At 41.0% G+C, this 20,316-nt stretch overlaps 1 protein-coding gene across 1 annotated transcript; it reads left to right on the top strand.

Moving 5' to 3' along the window:
* The first annotated feature begins 491 nt into the window (after positions 1 to 491).
* TACC3 (transforming acidic coiled-coil containing protein 3) lies at positions 492 to 20,255 on the top strand. The gene is made up of 16 exons (XM_036383103.1): positions 492 to 542; positions 4,086 to 4,266; positions 4,403 to 4,548; positions 6,884 to 7,966; positions 9,097 to 9,196; positions 9,655 to 9,847; positions 10,828 to 10,874; positions 11,739 to 11,872; positions 12,496 to 12,607; positions 13,307 to 13,459; positions 15,760 to 15,836; positions 15,927 to 15,970; positions 16,922 to 17,082; positions 18,415 to 18,521; positions 18,726 to 18,846; positions 20,078 to 20,255. Exons 2-16 carry the CDS (start codon positions 4,087 to 4,089, stop codon positions 20,141 to 20,143), a joined length of 2,724 nt encoding a protein of 907 aa, XP_036238996.1. The 5' UTR covers positions 492 to 542; position 4,086; the 3' UTR covers positions 20,144 to 20,255.
* Positions 20,256 to 20,316: the final 61 nt, after the last annotated feature.

The following is a 20,316-nucleotide window of genomic DNA, read 5'->3' as shown; positions in this document are numbered from 1 at the left end:
TTGAAGCAGCAAGTTTTCTTTCTGTGATTTCATGCAAAAGAATGAAGCAGAACAGCTGAGACTGTAGAATCATAGAAACGTGTGTGTTGGAAGGAACCTTAAACTCATCTCATTCCAACCTCCCGTCATGGGCAGGGACACCTTCCACTAGCCCAGGTTGCTCAGCGCCCCATCCAGCCCGGCCCTGAACGCTGCCGGGGATGGGGCAGCCTCCGGTGCGGGTCTGTCCGTGGGGACACGGGGACACGGTGCAGCCAGCAGGGTTCGTCCCGGGCGGAGCCGCACCCGCACCGCCCGCTCTGCCCCGCGCGGGGGCGGGCTCGGGAGGACGCAACGGTCACGCGTGGCGCTGGCTCCGCCCCTCCGCAGGACGCTCTTCTGATTGGCGGGCGCGCCCCGAACGCCGCTCCCTCATTGGCGGGCCGGGGCTTCCGTTGGGTTTGAAATCGTGAGGCGGCGGCGGAGGGGTGGCGGTCGGTGCTGGGTGTACGGTGCTGTCGCGGCTGAGCGCCCTCAGGGCTCGACCTGGGATCTGCCGGCAGGTATGGGCGCTTGGGGGACCCCGCTGTAAGGTGGTGTGAGGCTGGGGCGAAGTGTTTGGGTTTCCCTTTGTGAGACTGGGTGCTGGAATCTCGGTGAGCCCTCTGCGAGGGAGGGGGAGGGACAGGCTCGGGGAAGTTCGGGCTCTGTAAGCGCTTGAGGCAATGTGGGGCTGGGAGGGGCTATGTCGGGACCTCTTTGTGAGATTGGAGGGCTCGGGGGCCGCTCTGGGAGCTTGGGGTGCTATAGGGGTGAGCTGTGGGGCCCCTTTGGAAGCTTGGGGTTGGGGGAGGGTTCAGGGGCCTTTCTGTGGCCCTGGAGTGCCGAGGTTGCTCTGTGAGTTTGGGGGAAGGCTTGGTGACCCCTCTGGTCTTGGGATGGTTTGAATTTGATGGGGGACTGGCTGAGGGCCCCTCAGTGACCTTGGGGTGCTGTGGTGTTTGGGGAGTTTAGCGACCCCTTTGTGAAATTCACGCTTGAGGTGCTGTGGGGCCGGGGCTATCCCCTTGTCTGGGGCAGCTCTGTGAGCTTCAGATTAAGATATTTGAGGGTTATTTCTGTCAATTTAAGGATGAAGAGAAGGCAGGAACTTGGGGGTAATGGGTGGAGCTCAGGTGCTCCGCCCCACTGAAGCGGGGGACGAGGTGAGGCTCTTGGGGGCATCTCTGTGTGTTTGCAGGTTAATATGGGGTTGATGGGAAAGCCGGATTGAGACAGGAATAAAGAGGGATCGAGGCAGGATTGGGTTTGGGTTTTTGGGGTTTTTTTTAGAGCTTGTTTTTTTGACTTGAAACATGTCTTGGTGCCATGATGGGCAGGGGTGGACCTGCTGCTCCTTCCCTGGCCTTGCTGCTCCTCCCCTGCAGTCAGGAGAAGGTGATTATGAGAGAGTTGCTTCTCAGGAGAGTGTTTATTTGTTCTGAAGTGAGATATTTGCACTAAAATAAATAAATATATACATCAGTCAGCTATGTGTTAGTTGGTATGGAAATATTCACAGCATATACCAATTTGCTTTGCCATCAGCGAGTGCTCTGCATATTGGCTGCTGGAGGAGTTCAGAAGGATAATTAAGTATAAAAATTCCATCTCTGCCCTGCATGTTCAGTGGCTTTTCAGGCATTTGAGACCACGTTGGTGTTTTGGATATTGTGTCCTGGAATTTGTTAAACAACAGGTTAGGTTGAAGCACTTTACAAATAATAGTTATCTGAGGATTAATTACCTGATGTCATGTCACTGAATTTATGTAAATTCTTAACTGTAGAATGGCAGGTTCTGGTATGTGCCACATAAATATCCTTCTAAAATAAGGAGCATTTCCATTTTTGTGAACTTTGATAGATCCATGGAAAAGTTTGGGTTGAAAGGGACCTTGAATATCATCTATGTCCAACCTCCCTCCCAGGAACATGGACACCTTCCAATAGAGCAGGCTGCTCCAAGCCCCATCCAGCCTGGCCTTGAGCTTTGTTTTGCAATGATGGGAAAACTTTCTGCCTTTCATAATACTTATGTGCCTCAGATGCTGATCACTTCAAACAAAGATATGAATAAGGCCACCCTTTCACCTTGTCACAGCTGCTAGCTAATGAACATGTGGAATATTATTTAGATCAAATCTTGACTGCAAATTTTTAAAATAAAATGATTAATTACTTTTAGTATTTTAATCCTAGAAAGAAATTTGGTTTTTAGATTTAATATCTAAAGTGGTATATGGTGTCAATTTGCAATTAGCAATGGTGCACAAGTAGCTCAATGACAAAGCTGAAAAAGTCTTTAAACAAACCTCCCCTGCTTATGGAGCTTGTTTTAGAAGGTGTTGACAACTTTACCATGTCCTAGGCTTGCTTCTAAAGTAATTACAGTAAAAAATACAATTTGTAAAGATTTGCTTCATCTGTTGTCTCAATTTTAGTTTGGGAAAAAGGAAAGCTGTGAAGTTCACTTCAAGTTCTACAAGTGGTTAATATAAAAATGCTTAATACAAAGACCAAGCTGAACTGAAGCATTAATATGATGAATAAAGAAGGAATGAAGAAATAGCTAATACTGGCATGCTTTGCATGCCATTGCTTCTGCAGCTATTGTTTGCATTCCATTGCTGATTGAAAGTGCTACTGTCAGGCTTGCAGGCAAAGCAGCTGAATTCTATGGAAAGTAGGAAGCAAATTTTCCCATAAGGATTAATGCCTACATTAATGTGCAGAAATGTTTGCAGGCTTATGTACAGAAATTTAAATACCTAGGGGTGAGGAGATTGAAAACATGACTTAAAATTTTCAGTCCAAGTGTTCTTGTTACCTCTTTATGACACTGAAAACAATTGTATGTATAGCTTAATCCTGAATACGTGAGGGAAAAACAGGCTAAGGATTACATGTTTGGTCAAATCAAGCATTTGAGATCACTCAGAATGGTTACACATTGCAGAAAGTCAAAGTCTCTTCCACTTGATACTGGTGATCTTGCACAGGTGACAAAAGATAATACATCAGCTCACATGAAATAAATTGCTTTGATAGCAGTTTTCCAGGTTAATAACTGCACAGGTGTCATTCTTCATGGACAGTGGTTATGCTTAGATCTTCCTTGCCTTCTGTCTAGCTCTTTTTTTTAAAAGCAGCTGTGCATCACTGAGTGCTAGTGTTAAACCTTTAAGAACAGCAGTGGCTCCAATGGGAATAAAAAGCAGGCAGAGTTCAAATACTACATGGTGGCTTGCCTGGTGTGTTTTAAATGTGCTTTCTCTCTAGTTCTAGTTTATTTTCATCCTTAATATTAGTTGCAGCCCAGGCTTTACTTTCAAGTCTTTCACATTAGTACAATTAGATCAGTATTTAACAATCTACTAAAGCTTGTGCATGTCCAGTGTAAGACCAATATTTCAGAAACACCTTTCTAATGATGTCTTTTCTCATTTGCATACCAGTAATGTCTATGCTGCAAAGGATTCCTAAGTACTATCTGCTTTACAAGAGCAGCATACACTCAGTGCAGGAAAAGGCTGATTTGATTCAGGACTCTGATCCCAAACACACCCTAACTAACCACACTTGTTTCTGCTGTTAGCTGGGGTGCAATGTAGTAATGAGAGCATGGGAGTAGAGAGATGATTGTCATCTCTCATGTGGCCCTTGCAGGAGCAGTTGTGCTGCTCAGCTGGATGCCCTGTCACAGGACACACGGCTGAACGTCACTGCCTGAAGGGGCTGGGAAGGAGGAAACATTGCAGGTGACAGAGCTCCCTTTAGAGCACAGGCAGGCTAGAATGTGAGCTGTAGAAGGCATAATATCAACAATTAGCTTCTCAAGCCCTTACCAAAGCAGAGGGGCTGTGCACTGCTGCTTTTAGGTACTTCAGAGTCTCCTGAGATAGACCTTTCCCTGCGAAGCCCTTCCATGCTTCCAACTTTCCCTTTGAAGCTGTTAGTCTTGGCTAGCCAGTGCCAGGCTGCCAACTTCTTCCATTATCTCAAAGTGCATCTGGCTGACCACACCCTCTCATTCATGCTGCGGTGCTGTGTGTGTTGATGTCCTAGAATGAGTCTGCAGATTTTAAATGCAGAAAATGGAGAAAACGGAGGAAGCCTGAAGGATGATTTAACAGCGGAAGACTGCGACTTTTTCTTTGCGCCGCCGGAACCCACAGGGAGACCTTCTATTCTCCGCCTGTCCCAGAAAGAAAACTTGCCACCAAAAAGTGGGGGAAAAGCGATGAAGGTAAACTTCTGGTTCTGTATTCTTTTTATTCTTTCTCTTTCTATGAGAGCTGCCACTGAATGCATGTGCTATTTGGTGCTTGAAAAATACTGTGCTCATGTTTTTCCTTTCCCACCCCCCCACCCCTTTCTTAAAGGTAACCTTTCAAACTCCTCAAAGAGATCCTCACACTAGAAGAATTCTGAGTCCTGCTATGACAGACAAACTTCAGACTACTTTTGCACTTGACGACTGCCGTGAAGATGTGGCAGATGATGTTTTATTTGCACCCCCTGATGCTGGGTGAGTTGTGTGTTACCCATATGGGGCATGCTCAAGTTAACTTTCCCTAATTTAATCCTGGATAGTTAAAGTATAATATTCTATAACAAGATGCAATCTATGCAAGAGGAACAAAATTAGGATTGACCAATGCATGAACTTTTCCAAAGAAAACTGTCATTACTTTTAAGAAAATTTTATCTTGATTGTAATATTAGTTATTGAACTTTATTCCCAACTCCTCTGTAACTGATTTCATTAAGGTAGCTTATGGTATGGGTAAATAGCTTGAGAAGAAATATTGTAAGAAACAGTCTTGTATTCTCTACTTGATGTAAGGTTTCTGTGTGAGAATACAACTATTCTGAAGCTAAGCCTTAAAATATCTTATCTTGTATGTTAAGTACTGTTGTATCTTGAGGAGTAAAATCTAAAGAGATAAATCTTCTGAAGGGTTAGCTTGAATTGACACCTTGAGTCAGGGAGTATGAAGATTTTCTTTAATCTAGCAGCACAAAGTGAATATACCATCAGTCACAAGTGTAAACATGTTTATGTGCCTTTATAGTCTAGCAGCCTTAGTCTCAAAGTGGCTCATAATAGCTGTTTGTAGAAGAGCATAAAATCTGTAATGTTTCAATTTGGTGGTATCATGACAATATTAAATGCAAATTTTGTTACTGCCTTTTAGCCCCTCTTTAAACTAGTATAGACATCTGACATCTGTAATTCCCACCAGCAAGAAGTTTCAGGTCTTAGTTTTGCCTTCTGCAAGCAAATACACCCTTTTATTTGTTTTTAACTACCCAATACTTTCATTTGATCTGTGTTTTTGTTGTTGGGAGGGGGAGAAAGGGAAAAAGGTGGCAACACTTAAATGTTTTTTAAGTGTATATGTTTGCTTCAACTGTTTATTTCCATGTACAGTCTAGCTCAGAAAGCTATTTCTGAACTAATCACCACAACTAAATAATGTTATGGTATTTATGCCCCAAATTCATTGCTTGCACAAATAAACAAAGATTTAGTACTTATGAAGTTCAAGTGAGTTTAAAGGATCAGCACAGAATTGTTTTAGTTAGGGCATGATTGTGTCAATGCACTGCTTGTGCTGAACGTGTCCTCTCTAGTTTTAAAATGTGAGGATTCGTTTGTAACAAATCCGTGAAAGGGCTCCGTGTTGCTGAACGGGGTCACTTTGGCCCGGTCACAAGCGATTGGCGTTCCAAGCAGGTGTCTCGCTCCTGACTGGCATTTATTAGGTTAAACGCTGAAGGAGAGTGGGAGGGACCTGAGTAGTCGCAGCCTGGGGCTGAGCTATTGCCGGGAAGAGGTGCTCAAACCGGGTGAGAACAACTTCTTCAGCTCTTACCTCCCTCCTCTGCTTTCGAGTTTATCAAAGTGGAGTTTTTAGTGAGTGGCTTTTAATCATGTTCTGTTCTGCAGCAGATAAGGATGGCATATAGAAATAATAACTTTATGGAGGGACAAAACAATGGGAGGAAATCCTCTTTCAGGAAGTAATGGCTTAACTCTCTGTAGTCTGAGGCTAAGCTTTCAGAAGTTGTGTGGAGTTTGGGGAAATAAAGTGGGCAGCAATAACTTGTAGAATATTCAGCAATAGCGAGTACACAAACTCTTTAACCTTCATCTTTCACTAGAAAATCTTAACCATTCTCTTACTGGAGAAGTGTTTTCTTGTGTATTGCTCTGCTCTTCACATGTGCTGTTGTACAGAATTTAGAGTGCCTGAAGTTCAGGGTCGGGTTTTGTATGTAGGCCCTCAAAAATCAAATGGTGGTGCATACTTTCAGGGGGTAAAATATTTGCCAGACTGCCCAGACAAAGTAATGACTAGTGTGGGAGGACCTGAATCATGACTTGGTTTGGTCCCAGACTTGAGTCTGTCATGACTCAGATGAATCTGCATGAAGATGGTACCACAAGTTGTGTTTGTTTTCGGGCTGCTGACTGTCAATAACTCCTCCTAAGCAGTGTGTGTTTCACTGCCCGGTGAAAGGGCAGTGTCCAAATGCTGTGCTGAGTACAGCAGTCTCCAGGGATGACTGGCATGAGGTATCAAGGCTGTGTAGAGCAGGTAGCTTAGGAACACTGGCTAACTTCAGGGGTTGATCTCCCTCTGTTTCATAAGTACCAGAGCTCATAAGCCTTGGCTGTTTAGGTGACAACTGAATTTTTGCTGTTATATTTTGCTGTCAGCTGTCATATTGCAAAAAAAAAAAAAAAACAACCAAAAACCCGAACTGATTACTCTGACCATGCAAATCTACTTGTGCAAATTTTTCTAATTTCAAACTATGCCTGCAAAGTAACTGTCTTTTTTTTTTTAATGCAGCACATGTCAACAAAAGCCTGAAGCTGAAACAAGCAATACACAAATGCCAGAGAAGGTCAGTGTGGCTGCTTACCCAGATGATGAGATGCCAGTGAAGAGTCGAGGCTCCTACAATCTTGATTTTGATAACTTAAATGACATCAATCCTTTTCAAAGTTCAGTACAGTTGCCTCATTCTCCTGGAAATCTGCAAAAGTCTCCTGTAAAAGTATCCAGTAGCCCTGAGAAAACTATTGAAAAAAGTAATGATTCTCTTCTGCGGGACGATGCAGCTCCTTTTGCTTCAACCACAGCAAGTACAGAGTGTTTAAGTGAAGACAAAGCTCTCATCTCTGAAAAACAATCTGCGCTGAGTGAGCTGGAGTCTAACAAATCCAAGCTGTCACCTAAGCAAGCAATTGGTGACTCTGAGCAGGGTGTGAAGTCTGCTTCCACAGATGCAAGCCAGACTGATAATTCAGTGGTATTAGTAGAGGCACCTACACCTCCTGTGCAGTCACCTGGCAGCTTAGGTCCCAGTAGTTCTGGGGTGAGCAACTCTTTTAAAACTGAGGAATCAAAACTTCAGAATGTTTCAGTAGCAGAACAAGCCTCTGCACAAGAGTCAAAGCCTCGTGAAGAGCTGAGTGTCTCCAAAGAGAAACCTGCAGAAAAGCCTGATGTCACCAAGGCTGGACCAGTAAAACTGGAATTTGACTTTGATAATACCACTGCTAGAAAACCACCTCCTAAGAAACTAGGTAAAAGACCTGGAATTAAGCCACCTTCCAAAAAAATTCCTATTACCAAAACAAAACCAGAGAATACTGAAGAGCAAAGTAAAAGTAATGTGGAGGATGAAATCCCTATTCCTAAAGCATCTTATCAGTTTGATTGGGACAAACTTGATGATCCAAACTTTAATCCATTTGGAGGAGGCTCTAAAATTTCCACCTCACCCAAGTGCTCTAAACCCAGCCCTCAGAAAGCTCACCTGCCAGAGGAACAGGAGAGTGCCTCACCAAGAAGGGAACCTCTTCCAGTGGAGCAGGATAACAGGCCAAGTAGCTGTGAAACTCTTGAGAAAGAAGAACCCAAAAATGTGTAAGTGAATCTGTAGCTGAATGCAGGAGCACCTTGAATTCATGTGAGCAAAGTTAGATAGTATCTCAAATTAGTCCACTCCTACTTCTTAGACAGCATCCCTCCCAGGCTGGCAGAGTCTGTTGTAATCTGTAACACAGTTAATGTTGCAACAGGAAAGATCATAATTGGGGAAGGAAACTCCTGAGGTGACTAGCTTTAGGCAAAAGGTGTTTTTAAGTCTGGGAGAATGGGAGAGAACAGGCTTGGGTGGAAAGAGCATTGTTCAAGGGGTGCTTTCCCCACTTCTCCAAGATTAAAGTGTGGAGAATCAGGTGACTGCTACTGTCTTTAAATAAAACAGGGAAGTAGGCAGCAGTGTTGTGCATGGTGCAGCATGGGAAGGGATCAGGCAGTTTTGTTCTCTGCTGAACTCTTCTGTTTCTTCCCTGCATGTTCTTTGTATCTAAATGCTATCTCTAGTAAAAAGACCTGGCTCTGAAGCTGCATTTTTCTTGGCAGCACACAGACTTTTTACTGGAGGATGGAATATGTTGTTACCTTTCCTAGAAAGTCTGGTTATTAATGTTACTATAGACGTCAGGTGCTTGCCAGAACTAGACTGGCACAAATTGTTCATTTGACAGAAATGTTTGCACTCTTGCTCCCTGTGTAACATGATCTGTTACTGCTTACCAAGGTGAAAAGTTTACTTACTGCTGACAGCACAAGTGGAGTATTGGACTTCTCTAATGAAGTTCACACCAATAATCACAACATGGCCTTGGAAAGAGGAGCAGGCTGCTTGTAATTCTGTTCTTAATTAAACAAAGAGCCTATCTTTAACTTAAAAAAAGCAATGAGCCTAACAAATGAAAATAAGAGAGCAGTGTTAAGTGGATAGAAATAAATGATGCTGCTGTGACTTTCTGCTTCCCAGGAAACACTGCTTCTCATGATGGGAGAGCTTTCTGTCACCTAAGTTGTCACCAGGCAAGACAGTAAATTTACATCCCCACCCTCTGTAAAGTTTCCTGTGCTGTGGCAGTAGAACTCTCAAGGAAGCTACCTTTGTTCAGTTCATCTGATAATACAGAATTTGAACTGTGTGATGTCAATACTGATTTTTTTATTTTGTTTGTTTTCTTTAGGGAAATTGTTAAGCAGAGTGTGGTAGAAGACATGCCAAAAGCTCAAGAAGAGAAGCCAGGAGTTCAAGCAGAAACTGAACTTCCAGGAAAAAGAGAAGTGGTAAGGTATAGGAAAGACAGACAGATCTTACAAAGTTGTTCCATGAAACAGAGTCCTCTGGCTTAATCTTGTGAAAGCTATTTCTGATATCTTGTCTAAGAATTAGAGGGTTTATGCATCTTCAGCAGCTCTAGAAGGGATGTCAGCTGTGAAGACCTGTGTTTTGAAGGTAACATCAGAGACAGTCAAATTGGTGCCTTGGTGTTTAGTATCTTTTTTGATCAGCATTTGCATATAAGGACAAACATAAAGGTGTGGCTTCTAGAAAAGTGACTCCCGAGCTGTGCTCACTGTTGTTACTGTTGTTAGTTTAATTTTTATGCTTGTGAATTCTTGTTTTATTATATTGGCTGCCCAGTTAGTTCATGACAAACCAATTTGATCATTAAAATGATTTTCATTACATTTAAAAATAAATATTTTAACAATTAAAAGGATTTTGGTTTTTTTTTTGTCAGGAGAAGCAAATGAGCCCATCTAAAATGTCTCCAGCTAAGGTTGTCCCCTCTCAAGATAATTTGGTTTCTACTGACAGTGGAAAAATGTCAATGTTTGCAGAAGAAATTAAACCTAGTTCCCCTAGAATTGAAGGAACAGCAAATGAGACAGCTGGTGCTGAACCTGAAGAGCTCTTCAGACCATCATCAGAAGGTAAGGGCATTTCTTTCAAACAGACTGAAAATGTATTGTTTCAGTAATGTGTATAGATATTTTTCTGCTTAAGTTCTATTATGGATAGTTTTTTCTCTCATTCTGCCCTTCTGAAAGGACTCCAGACCCCACAATGACTAGCAGTGCTGGGAAATGTATCTAAGCCTATTTCTAACTTCCTCTGGTTTAAGCTAAGTTCAAAAAGCTGGCTATTAGAATTCAGTGGCCTGTGAGGATGGGAATTTAGGTGGTACATAAACTGTCTTTCTAGAGTTTCAGTGGCAGTTTCTGGGCTGAAAAATTGCTCCCTTAAAATAATTTCTGGTGTTAAAGGCTTTGTAAACTGAGAGCTTGAGAGCTGTGCAGCTGTGTTTGTGAGCCTTGTAGGTTACTGCAGGCCTTAGCACTACTGGTTTCATATTGTAGTGTGAGTGATCTTCCTGACAAGGATGGTTGTCTTGAGAGCTTCCTACATGGCTGTGATTTAACCACTTGGAAGGGTTACTCCTGGTAGGAGCATGGTGTGGAAGGATGAGCAAATGGTTTGGCTGCAGCTCACTCTGTCATTACCTTCACATTGGAGTGGAATTGCTGTATTGGGAAATGGTTATAACTTCATCCTTCAAATCTGAGCTGTGTGCTAATTTTAATGGTGAGATTGGCAATCTTGCTCTTTCATGGGGCATTGTGTGTAACACAATATCTGAGTGTACTTGTCCCTTCAGCCATAGAACCACACAACTTGTGTGTTAAATCCTACCTATTCTTACAGGTGCCTGTGAACAAATGGAAGTTGTCAGTTTGCGTAGTTTAGAGATATTTGCTTTTTTCAGGTCTGGATAGAAAGATATTTTAACCAATGAAGAGCTAGAAGTCATGAGACTGACAGCAGGGATTTGCTTTATACATGTTTGTTTCTGTCTGTGGTAGGACAATTTGGCAGTATTGCATCTTCATTGTATTGTTTCCTCATTTTCCAGTTTTTGGAATGGGCATAGACTATCTGGAACAGTTTGGGTCTTCATCAGTAAGTATGACATATTAAATATTTTGTTTACCTTCCTGGCAGTGTGGAGAGGAAAGCCAAGATGAAAGTGTCAAGCCTTAAATGTTTTCATGAATTAACTTCACTTTGAGTTGTCCACAGAAATTGTCATTTATTCCAAAGGAATGTGATGACAAGGCTGGGGAGGGGGTGATGGTGCAAGGAAATGTAGTTATAACCAATTTAACCAAAAATCAATGGTCTCTGGCTGTCAGTGTGCAGAGGTGTTACTTTTCTTTAATAGCACTGAAACTGAGGTGAAGGATGTTTCACTTCTGGCCAAAACTGCTAGAAGATGATGCTTTAAGAGTGCAGATCATTGTTTCAAAAACAGTTTTTCTAATCTCTTTTGCTTTATGGCCAGTTTCAGAAATAATGTCTCTAAGTGGGGCTTGTCATATTTTAATCTGTTCAGTTGTTTAGTTATTCTTACTGTTATTCTGGACCCAAGCAGGAGAATCTCTGAACAGTCAATGCACTGAATTGAAACTTGTTTTAGTACTGCTGTGTTTGTCCTTATGATTTTATAAGGGAAGAGAAAATGGCATACACTGGTTTTTCAGCTTATAATACTCTTTCCCTGTGTCTTCTAGTTTGGAATAATAGTTCATTAATGTTTGCTCTTTTGATTCAGTCTGTGAGCAGATTGAGCTCTTCTGATATTACATAAGGACTTAAGTATGTGGGCACAGAGTTCTCTTATGTAATTTTTCCTCCTGAGAACAGTGCTCTGGCCACTGAAGAATAGGCTCACCCACTCTTCAGAGGATTATTTGTGTGTGGGTGGGATGTGTGTGTTGAGCTCTGAAGCAGATCTGTCAGTTTATGCCTCTTTTCCCCCTTCAGTTCAAAGAATCAGCCTTGAGAAAACAGTCACTGTATTTGAAGTTTGACCCTCTGTTGAGAGACAGTCCAAGAAAACCAGTTTATGGTACTATTGAATCAAGTGAGAGTATCATGACAGCTCCATCTCAGCCTGGGTAGGTATTGACTTAGTGCATAAAATCAGAGTTGTTTAGCTTAGAAAAGACCTTTCAGATTGTCAACTCCAACAGTTAACCCAGCATTGGGAAGTCCACCACTAAACCATGTCCCCAAGTGCAACATCCACACATCTTTTAAATAACTACAGGTCTGGTGACTTGCCTTTTCCAATGCTTGACCACCCTTTCAGTGAAGACATTTCCCCTAATATCCAATCTAAACCTCCCCTGGTGCAATTTGAGGCTGTTTCATCCAGCCTTGTTCCTTGGGAGACCAACCCCCCTGTCACTACAAACTCCCCTCAGGTGGTAGTGGAGAGTGAGAAGGTCCCCCTGAGCCTCCTTTTCTCCAGGCTGAGCCCCCTCAGTTGCCCCTCATCAGATTTGTGCTCCAGACCCTTCCCCAGCTCTGTGCCCTCCTCTGGACGTGCTCCAGCACCTCAGTGTCCTTATAGTGAGAGGCCTGAAACTGAGCACGGGATTCAAGGTGTGGCTTCACCAGTGCTGGGTACAGGGGGACAATCACTGCCCTGGCCTCTGGACTGACTGCTGCTGCTACAAGAGCTTTGCAAAGAAAGACAGCACTTGAATTTAATGGTGTTATGTTTGTTCATTTTTAGTCCTGTTGCTGATTTAAGTAATGTGCCTGAGGAAGCTGGGAAGCCTCTAGTGAGTCTTGAGAGTGAAGAAAAACCAAAAGGACTAGATCTTCTGGGGACATTTACAACTTCTGTAAGGGTGTCTGGAATGCTATCAGGTTTCATGTTGATAGTTTAGGAAGGGGATAGACTAGGTTCTGAATTTAAGACTTAGGCAGGTATTTTAGGGATTGCAGAATCTGATAAGTCTTTTCTTAAATGATTGTTTTTAACCAGGTTGGATACTTATTTATATGGAAGTTGAACTTTGTGAGGAACAGTCTCTTAAATATTACAAGTATTTTATGGAAGCTGATGCCATTGCACATGGTCTAAGGGAATTTGAGCTGTTTTTAAGAATGCTCTAGTCAAGCAGTCTTTTTTTTATGCCAGTCAAGCTACAAAAGGCAAGCTATGTTTTGTAATTGCATTGGTGGGATGAAAAGCACTTAGGTTAAACTGGATACTCTTGCATCTATGGTTTATAGTTTGAACAGATCTGCCTGCAGCAGCTCATCCTGAAATTATCTCTTTTGCTTGTGAGGAACAGCCTGGTGTCATCTGCTTTGTTTGATAGCTGTAATTGGTGGGTAGCAGTTTTGGTTCTACCTTATAGGTATTTCTTAGAGCTATGTAGTCAACTTCAAGGTAAGAAAGTTTTATGCTAACAAAGTTGTGGAGGTATCTGGTATGTTTAAGTGAGATACATTGACTTAAAATAACATGCATGGACCTAATCAGTAGTATGACAATGGAATCTGTTGAAACTTTGCATTTTTCTTTTCTTTTATAGGATGCTCGTCCCCTAATTCCAGACTCCCTGAGTAGTCATGTTCCTCCAGTCCATTTTGCTGCTTCTACAAACACTGCAGTGGATGCTATTATAGATGTGCTAAAATATAGCCAAAAAGACATGGATGCAGCTGTTGAACTGGTGAAGAGAGAGGTATGGTGGCCCTTCCAAAGCAGAACTTGGCAGAGCCTTGGAAGGTCCTTTTGTTTGGATTATCTGGGATAAATCTCTACTTTGCAGTTTTTCTCATCATTCTTGACATAAGTTTGTCATTATGAAAAGCTTGCTGTGGACTTGATGGGTTCTGTAGGCATAGAACTTTTTAGAGCTAACACTTAGGGAAATAGGACAAACTTCATTATTAGTCAGGTTTTGCCTTATATCTGGTCACTATTAAAAGGCACCTGTTATCAGATGTTATCAGATGGGATAGTTAGGCTTAATATCTGTCATCTGGATACTTACTCAACAAGCAGGAATACATTTTCATGCCAATGGAAGAGAGTGACTTATGTAACTTCCCTAAGACAAGATAAAACTGTAGTGCCAGTTCAGTGCTATGATCAGTTCTTTTCTTGTGGGACCTGAATGCACGAGAGCATGTCCAGCTGATAAAGTGAAGGTGAGGTCTGGAGCTCACTCCAGAGGACAAAGACATTAGTGAAGGAGGGAAGAAGTTGGTAAGATTTTAAGCCTGTGCTATAATTGCAGAAATTGCCTTTAAAAGCCTATCTGCTGACTGATGCAAGAAGACATATATCCACTTACTTCAGCAACTGGAGTACTCAATTCATTATGACTTCTGAGTTATGTTACCTTACAAACACTAAATAATGTAAGAGGAGCATTTAAGCATAAATGTCCTTAAAGCTAATTGTATCACTTCAGCAAAAGATGGAGCTTCCAGAATTGCTGACTGCTGTACTGCAGGCAGTGGCACTAGGGACACCAATCAAGGATGACCTGTGATTATTTGCTGCTTAAGTTCTTCTTTTGTTTTAGAGTACAGAGATAGTGGCTTTTGTAGGAATAACTTTTACTTTCTGTCATTTAGGAGGTGACTTTCACTCAGCATATTGTCTAGTACAGGAAAATAAATGTGGCTTTGACAGGGGACAGCTTCTAGTTCATTGATGTAAAACTAAGAACCTATATAATAGCAGGGGGTTAAGCTTGTAATATCATTAAAATACTGCTCTTTCCTGTTGGAAAGAACTACTTTAAACCTGCAAACACTGTTGTAGGTGTGACTGGGTGACTCCAGCTATGTCACTTAAATAAAAAGGCCTGGAATTGCAATATCAACCTGAAAGGAAGACAGGCTAAACTTCAAATTTTTTTTTTTTTTTCATCTGTGAAACAACTCAGGAGTAGGAGGAAAGTGTAAACCTTTTTTCCTTCTGAGCAAATACAGGACTTAGGGAAGTCTGCTATTTTGGGGTCTACTGAAACCTTTTTGAGCTTGCATGTGCAAGTTTCTAACTTGTTTCCATCTTCACATACCTTTGCTTTTGTAATATTTTTTTCCTAGCTTAGCTATCACTCCTTCTCTTAATAGTGCATTCTGTTTTTGCTAGTGTCCTGCTTCCTGTCACCTGAAATACTGCAATATATTTAAAACTAGATTACTCTAAAATACTGAAAAATCAGTGTACTACAGTTTACTATGTAGTTTTGTGACAAAACTAGCAAACAAACAGTAATCATGTGCTTCTACTTTCTCTTTGATATTTTTTAAATTCCAGGTTATTTTATGTGTTTTGAGCCTCTTGTCTTTGAAGGCCTCCCACAGTGCAGTCAGCTCTGTGGTTACAGCTCTTAAATTGTTATGGAGCTTGCACAAAGTGTTTAGCAAAGGGTATTTGTGCTGCTTAATTCTGTTACTGTGAGCTCTGCTTTAGTTTAGCTGATGTGAAATAGGTATCATTATTCTCAAATGAATTGAGGTATCTTTTAATCCTCCCCCTTTCCACTTTCCCTAATTTAGTGTTGAGTAAAAGTTACTGCAAAGAGCAATTTGATCTTGAACAGGCTTCTGGTATTTGTTCTCTCATGTGTTAATATTAGCAGGTTTGTGAAGTGCTTTTTTTGTCTGCCCTGTAAATAAGAGGGAAATGTGTGTCACTTGAGAAAATGTTCCTTGGCCCATTGTGTTCTCTAAGGTTATAGTCTACACAGACACTGGGTAAGAGGTTGGTTGGCTGAGTTGACTCTGATCTTGCCACTTGAACAGATACTGGCAATGTGCTGGGAATCATATATGCAAAATCTCTGTATTAATCTAAATTTTATTTGAGTCAAATTTGTAATTAAACAATTTTGATTCTGTTAAGCAATTAGAACTTATTTCTCTCTCTGTATTAAGTTAAAGTTGTCTTTCAGACTGTTTTTAGTATCAAGTCTTTTATCTCTTTTTGTGCAAAAAGTAAAGGCTTACCTTTTCACCCTCAAAGGTTCAAGAGAAAGAGCTGGAGATTGAGAAATGGAACCAGAAGTATAATAAGCTTCATACAGAATACAAAGAAATGGGGTATGAATCTGTCTTAACTTTTATATCTACTTAGTTATTCCAGATACGTTTTCTAACTTATGTTCAACTTTTCTTTCTCATGGTTTTTAGAAAAATAGTTGCTGAATTTGAACAGACAATAACGCAAATTATGGGTAAGTTCCCTATTTACATTTTGAGTGCTTTGGGGGGCTGGGATGTGCTTAGCTCAGAGTTACTAAATGAGGTTAGTACTCCTTCACCTCTGACATTAATATTTCAAGTGCTTCCAGGATAAGTGTAAGGTTTAAGACAAGATAGACTCACAATTTTATGCATATCCATACAGACATGATATCACTTGATAGGTAATGATGACTTCTTGAATCAGGCATGAACACAACTTTTTCTTATTCTTCACTGGAGCTGTTGGTTTTTTAAATCTGGCAGATCCAGTTGTCAGCACTCTGTTTGATTGTTTACTCTGGCATCATTTAAGTGTCAAGGTATCACTAGAAGTTCCTGCTGGACAGATTTGGCCTTTTGCCTAAGTCAAGTTTGTGGCTTCAAAACTAGGAAAGGCATCCAGTGAAGCTCTTGTATAGTTGCATTTTCTTAGCTCAAAGCTGAATTAGGCACATCTGGGCCAGCTCTTTTGTGCTCCTCTAAGGCCATGGGAAACATAGCTTGGGTGTACTACCCAAACCTCTTCTGAAAGTCTGCTGTGCTAGTCTGACTTGTTATCCCAGTCTCCTCCAGATCTTCCAGCTGCTGTGTATGTTTAATGAAAAATATTTTTGGATCCTTGCTTCTATCACAACATTCAAGGCTCCTGTAACAGTAAACTCTAGTGGAGTATTTTGACTACAGTGCAGGAGAAAAAATGCTTTTGGCAAGCACATGGTCATAGTGTTTAATGGCTTTAAGTTTGGTGTGAGGAAATATGTAACCAAGATACAAAGACTTCTTAAAAGCACAGACATGGTGTCCTTATAGGTGAGAGGCCATGTTATGGAACCTTTGTAAGGGGAAGAATTGAAGGTGTGGGGATTATCTGTCTGTCTGTACTATGGAACTGGTTTTATGCTAAAGCAATAACTATCATGGGTTAACTCCACTTTCTCTAGAGGATGCTCAGAAGCAAAAGGAAGCCTCAAGGAAAGAAATACAGAAGCTGATGGAAGAGAAGCAGCAGGCTATTTCAGATCTGAACTCTATGGAGAAGTCCTTCTCTGAAATCTTCAAACGACTTGAGAAACAGAAAGAGGTGTTAGAGGGTTACCACAAAGTAAGATGATTTAATGCAAATAATACTCTTCACTAAAGTTCATTTATTTTGGGAGAGGAAATGGTGAAATTTCTAGAGCAGCCATTAATTAGGTAGTATAAGGACTACCTAAAAAGGTGAAACCATGTGCTAAGTTGTTTATTTAAAGATTATTAAAAAACTACTAATTTGTTGTATTTAGTGACTGACTTAAAGCAAGATAATATCTTAGATGGCAAAGTTTCTTCAAACAGAAGTGAGCTGTTTTCTCGCTGCAGCACATCTTTTTTTGCTAATCACAGAGATACTCTCACGTGGCAGCTGCTGCATAAGAGCAGCTTGTTTCCCCTACACCATATTGAATGGATGCTGGAGAGGATGTGCAATTATAAGTCAGAATAATAGATTATTAGGTGCTCCCTACTAAGATGCTTGTGGCTTTTTTCTAAAGCTAAAGTCAAGCCTTTTTCTGCAGCTTCTTCAGAGGCTGGAGGAAAGAAGGTAATGAGTATAAGCTATGGTTTCTTACTCATGAAATGCCTGAAAATTGATTCAGTTGGTGCTTTAAAAAGTGCCTTCAGATTTTTTCATTCAATTATCTTTTAATGTCCCTGTTTACTAAAACTCAGAAACTAGTCCCTTAGAAGTTTCATGCTAGTCTAGGTTTTAGAAATAGGCATAGTGTCTGTTAAAACTTCAGTTTCTTCTTTGCTAACATGTCAGGCTTCCTTCATCTTGTGTCCCTTCCATCTCCACCCTAAGTTCAGGAGGCCTTTCCTTAGCATGGAGATAAACATTGCTTGGAGACACAATTACTAAATTCGAGGCCTACAATTAGTAGAGTCCTAGCAATTATTTCAAACAGTTCCAACTTCCTACAATGGCTAATAAAATATCTTTGTAGTGTGACTGCCAAGGTAGCTTCCTTGCTGTTAGTGTTGGATTTGTTTACATCAGGGTCCAAAGCCTGAATCTTTCTGTGGGTTCTTTGGAGAAGGTGGATTTCTAGCTATTCTTGTGACATTTGCAACTTAATACAAAGCTGATTTAAAAAAAATTGGAGCAAACCAAAACCAATTAGTGACTGTTGTTTTAGTGGCCTTCTTTTACTAGAGTTTGCTACTGAATAATTTATTGGGGGCAAATATGGTGAATAAATGTCTGGAAAGTTAAGATAGTTGAAAGGAAGCAGTTTAGTCCATATAGGCCTGTGGGATTTCATAGTTGTTTCTGTAACTGCAGTGAGCAAATACTGTCCCTCAGGTGTAGTCAAATAACCCCTTTGTCAAGTGGGGAAACTCCTCCCTCTACCAGCTTAAACAGCTAACTGAACTTCTTTGGGTTTTGGGACAGAATGAAGAAGTTCTGAAGAAATGTGCAGAAGATTACTTGGCTAGAATTAAAAAAGAGGAGCAGAGATACCAGGCACTGAAAGCACATGCTGAAGAAAAGCTGCAGCAGTAAGTACCATGTAAAAAAGCCAGGTACCAGGAATGGCATACATAGTTTTCACAGTAGCTGCAGAATGTGATTCAATAGTGCCAAAACCTGGCTTAAACATACTTCATTTACTAATTAATCTCAAGTACAAGCATCTAATGTGATTCGGAGAGGTCTGCTTGCTGTCTGAAGGGAATATAAACACCATCTTGTGCCTGTTTCAGAGCCAATGAGGAAATTGCTCAGGTCCGCAGCAAAGCAAAGTCAGAGACTGCAGCACTTCAAGCCACTCTGCGCAAAGAGCAGATGAGGATCCAGTCTTTAGAGAGGAGCCTTGAACAAAAGGTCAGTCACAACACCATGGCTGAGTCTACTCAAGCTATTGCCTTGGACTAAGTTAAGAACTCCCTTGCATCAGGGCTAGGAGGAGCCTTGCTAACTGTGCTGGTTTTGATGGCTGCTCTCCTGGCAGGCTTTGGGAAATTAGCGTTGAGACCTGACATAAGTGTCATGTTAGGACTTGTCTGTATGTTTAGATTTTTTTGGAGCACAAGGTTCATTTCCAAACCAGTCTGGGCTCCTGTGTCAGGAGGTTACTGAAGGAGGTGGTGACTAACAGTTACACATGGTGCAGAGCATAATCTGGGAGTAAATTTGAATAACTGTCTGGCTCAGCTTGTTCATGAGCATGACTTGTAAGCTGTTAGCACATATTTAACTGTATGTGACTCAAGATTTCAATGTTGTTCAGGCCATTAGTCCTTGTACTTTATATTGTTTCATATTCCATAGGTAAAGTCTTAGAATGTTTTGTAAAGGCATATCCTTTGTTGTAACCCTTCAAAGGAATAAGCTTTTTGAAGATTAAAAGTCACTGCTGGAAGTGCATGCTGTTAGTTTTACTGCATCATTGTTGTTGCTGCCAATATTGAAGACTCAAAAATTGATAATGCTGGCAGATTCCTATTATGGAAAAAACCCATATTTGTGAGTATTCAGGTTTATGGCTGAAGTTTGCATAGCAGAGGAAACAGTAGGCCTGTAACTGGAGAGATGAGACAAGCCATTTAACACAGAACTAGGTTTGGTCTTGTCATAAATACAGTAACATTATAAGAGTTCTTATTAAAATGGCTTAACTGTTCCATAAGGAATTCTACAAACTGGAAATTGTCATATGTCAGTAAAAGTATCAAGGCATCATTTTGCAGAGTCTTTCTTGTGAAGATCAAAATCTAAATTGTCCATGTCCTGAATTTTGGTGTAACTAACAAAGGCTGAGCCCCAAAAGTCTTGTTCCCTTGGATCAGTTGGTCTCCATGTGTTATGGGAATGTCTGTGGAAGAAGCAGAAACAGTGTACTGGATTTCATTTCTCATTTCCTGAGGCTCCTAAGGATGCCATGTGATCTTTGGCATAGTAGACTCTCCTTTACATTAAATTTGCATGAGCCACCATCATGTAAATGGACTTCCTATTGCATATACTGGCAAACAGGACTTACTGCAGTCAGCTCACTACGAGGTTCTAACATAGTTTGGACATACCTGAAACTCACTCTTTTTTTCTTCCACAGACTAAAGAAAATGATGAATTAACGAAAATCTGTGATGACTTGATCCTGAAGATGGAAAAAAATTGATATCTTAACTGTCTTGTAAATATGTTTATTTTCTCTGACTTGCTGTCTTGTGTGTTCATTCACTTTTTTAATGTATGTGGGGAAAAAATAAAATTCTTGATTCACACTTCCATATTGTTGGCTGTATCTTTTGTAGGAAACATCTATTATGTTTAATTGCTGCTTCCAATTAA

Source organism: Molothrus ater, chromosome 4, assembly GCF_012460135.2.
Source record: "Molothrus ater isolate BHLD 08-10-18 breed brown headed cowbird chromosome 4, BPBGC_Mater_1.1, whole genome shotgun sequence".
Classification (NCBI taxonomy): Eukaryota; Metazoa; Chordata; class Aves; order Passeriformes; family Icteridae; genus Molothrus; species Molothrus ater.
The sequence above is the reverse complement of the archived record's forward strand: the minus strand, read 5'-3'. Positions and strand labels throughout refer to the sequence as shown.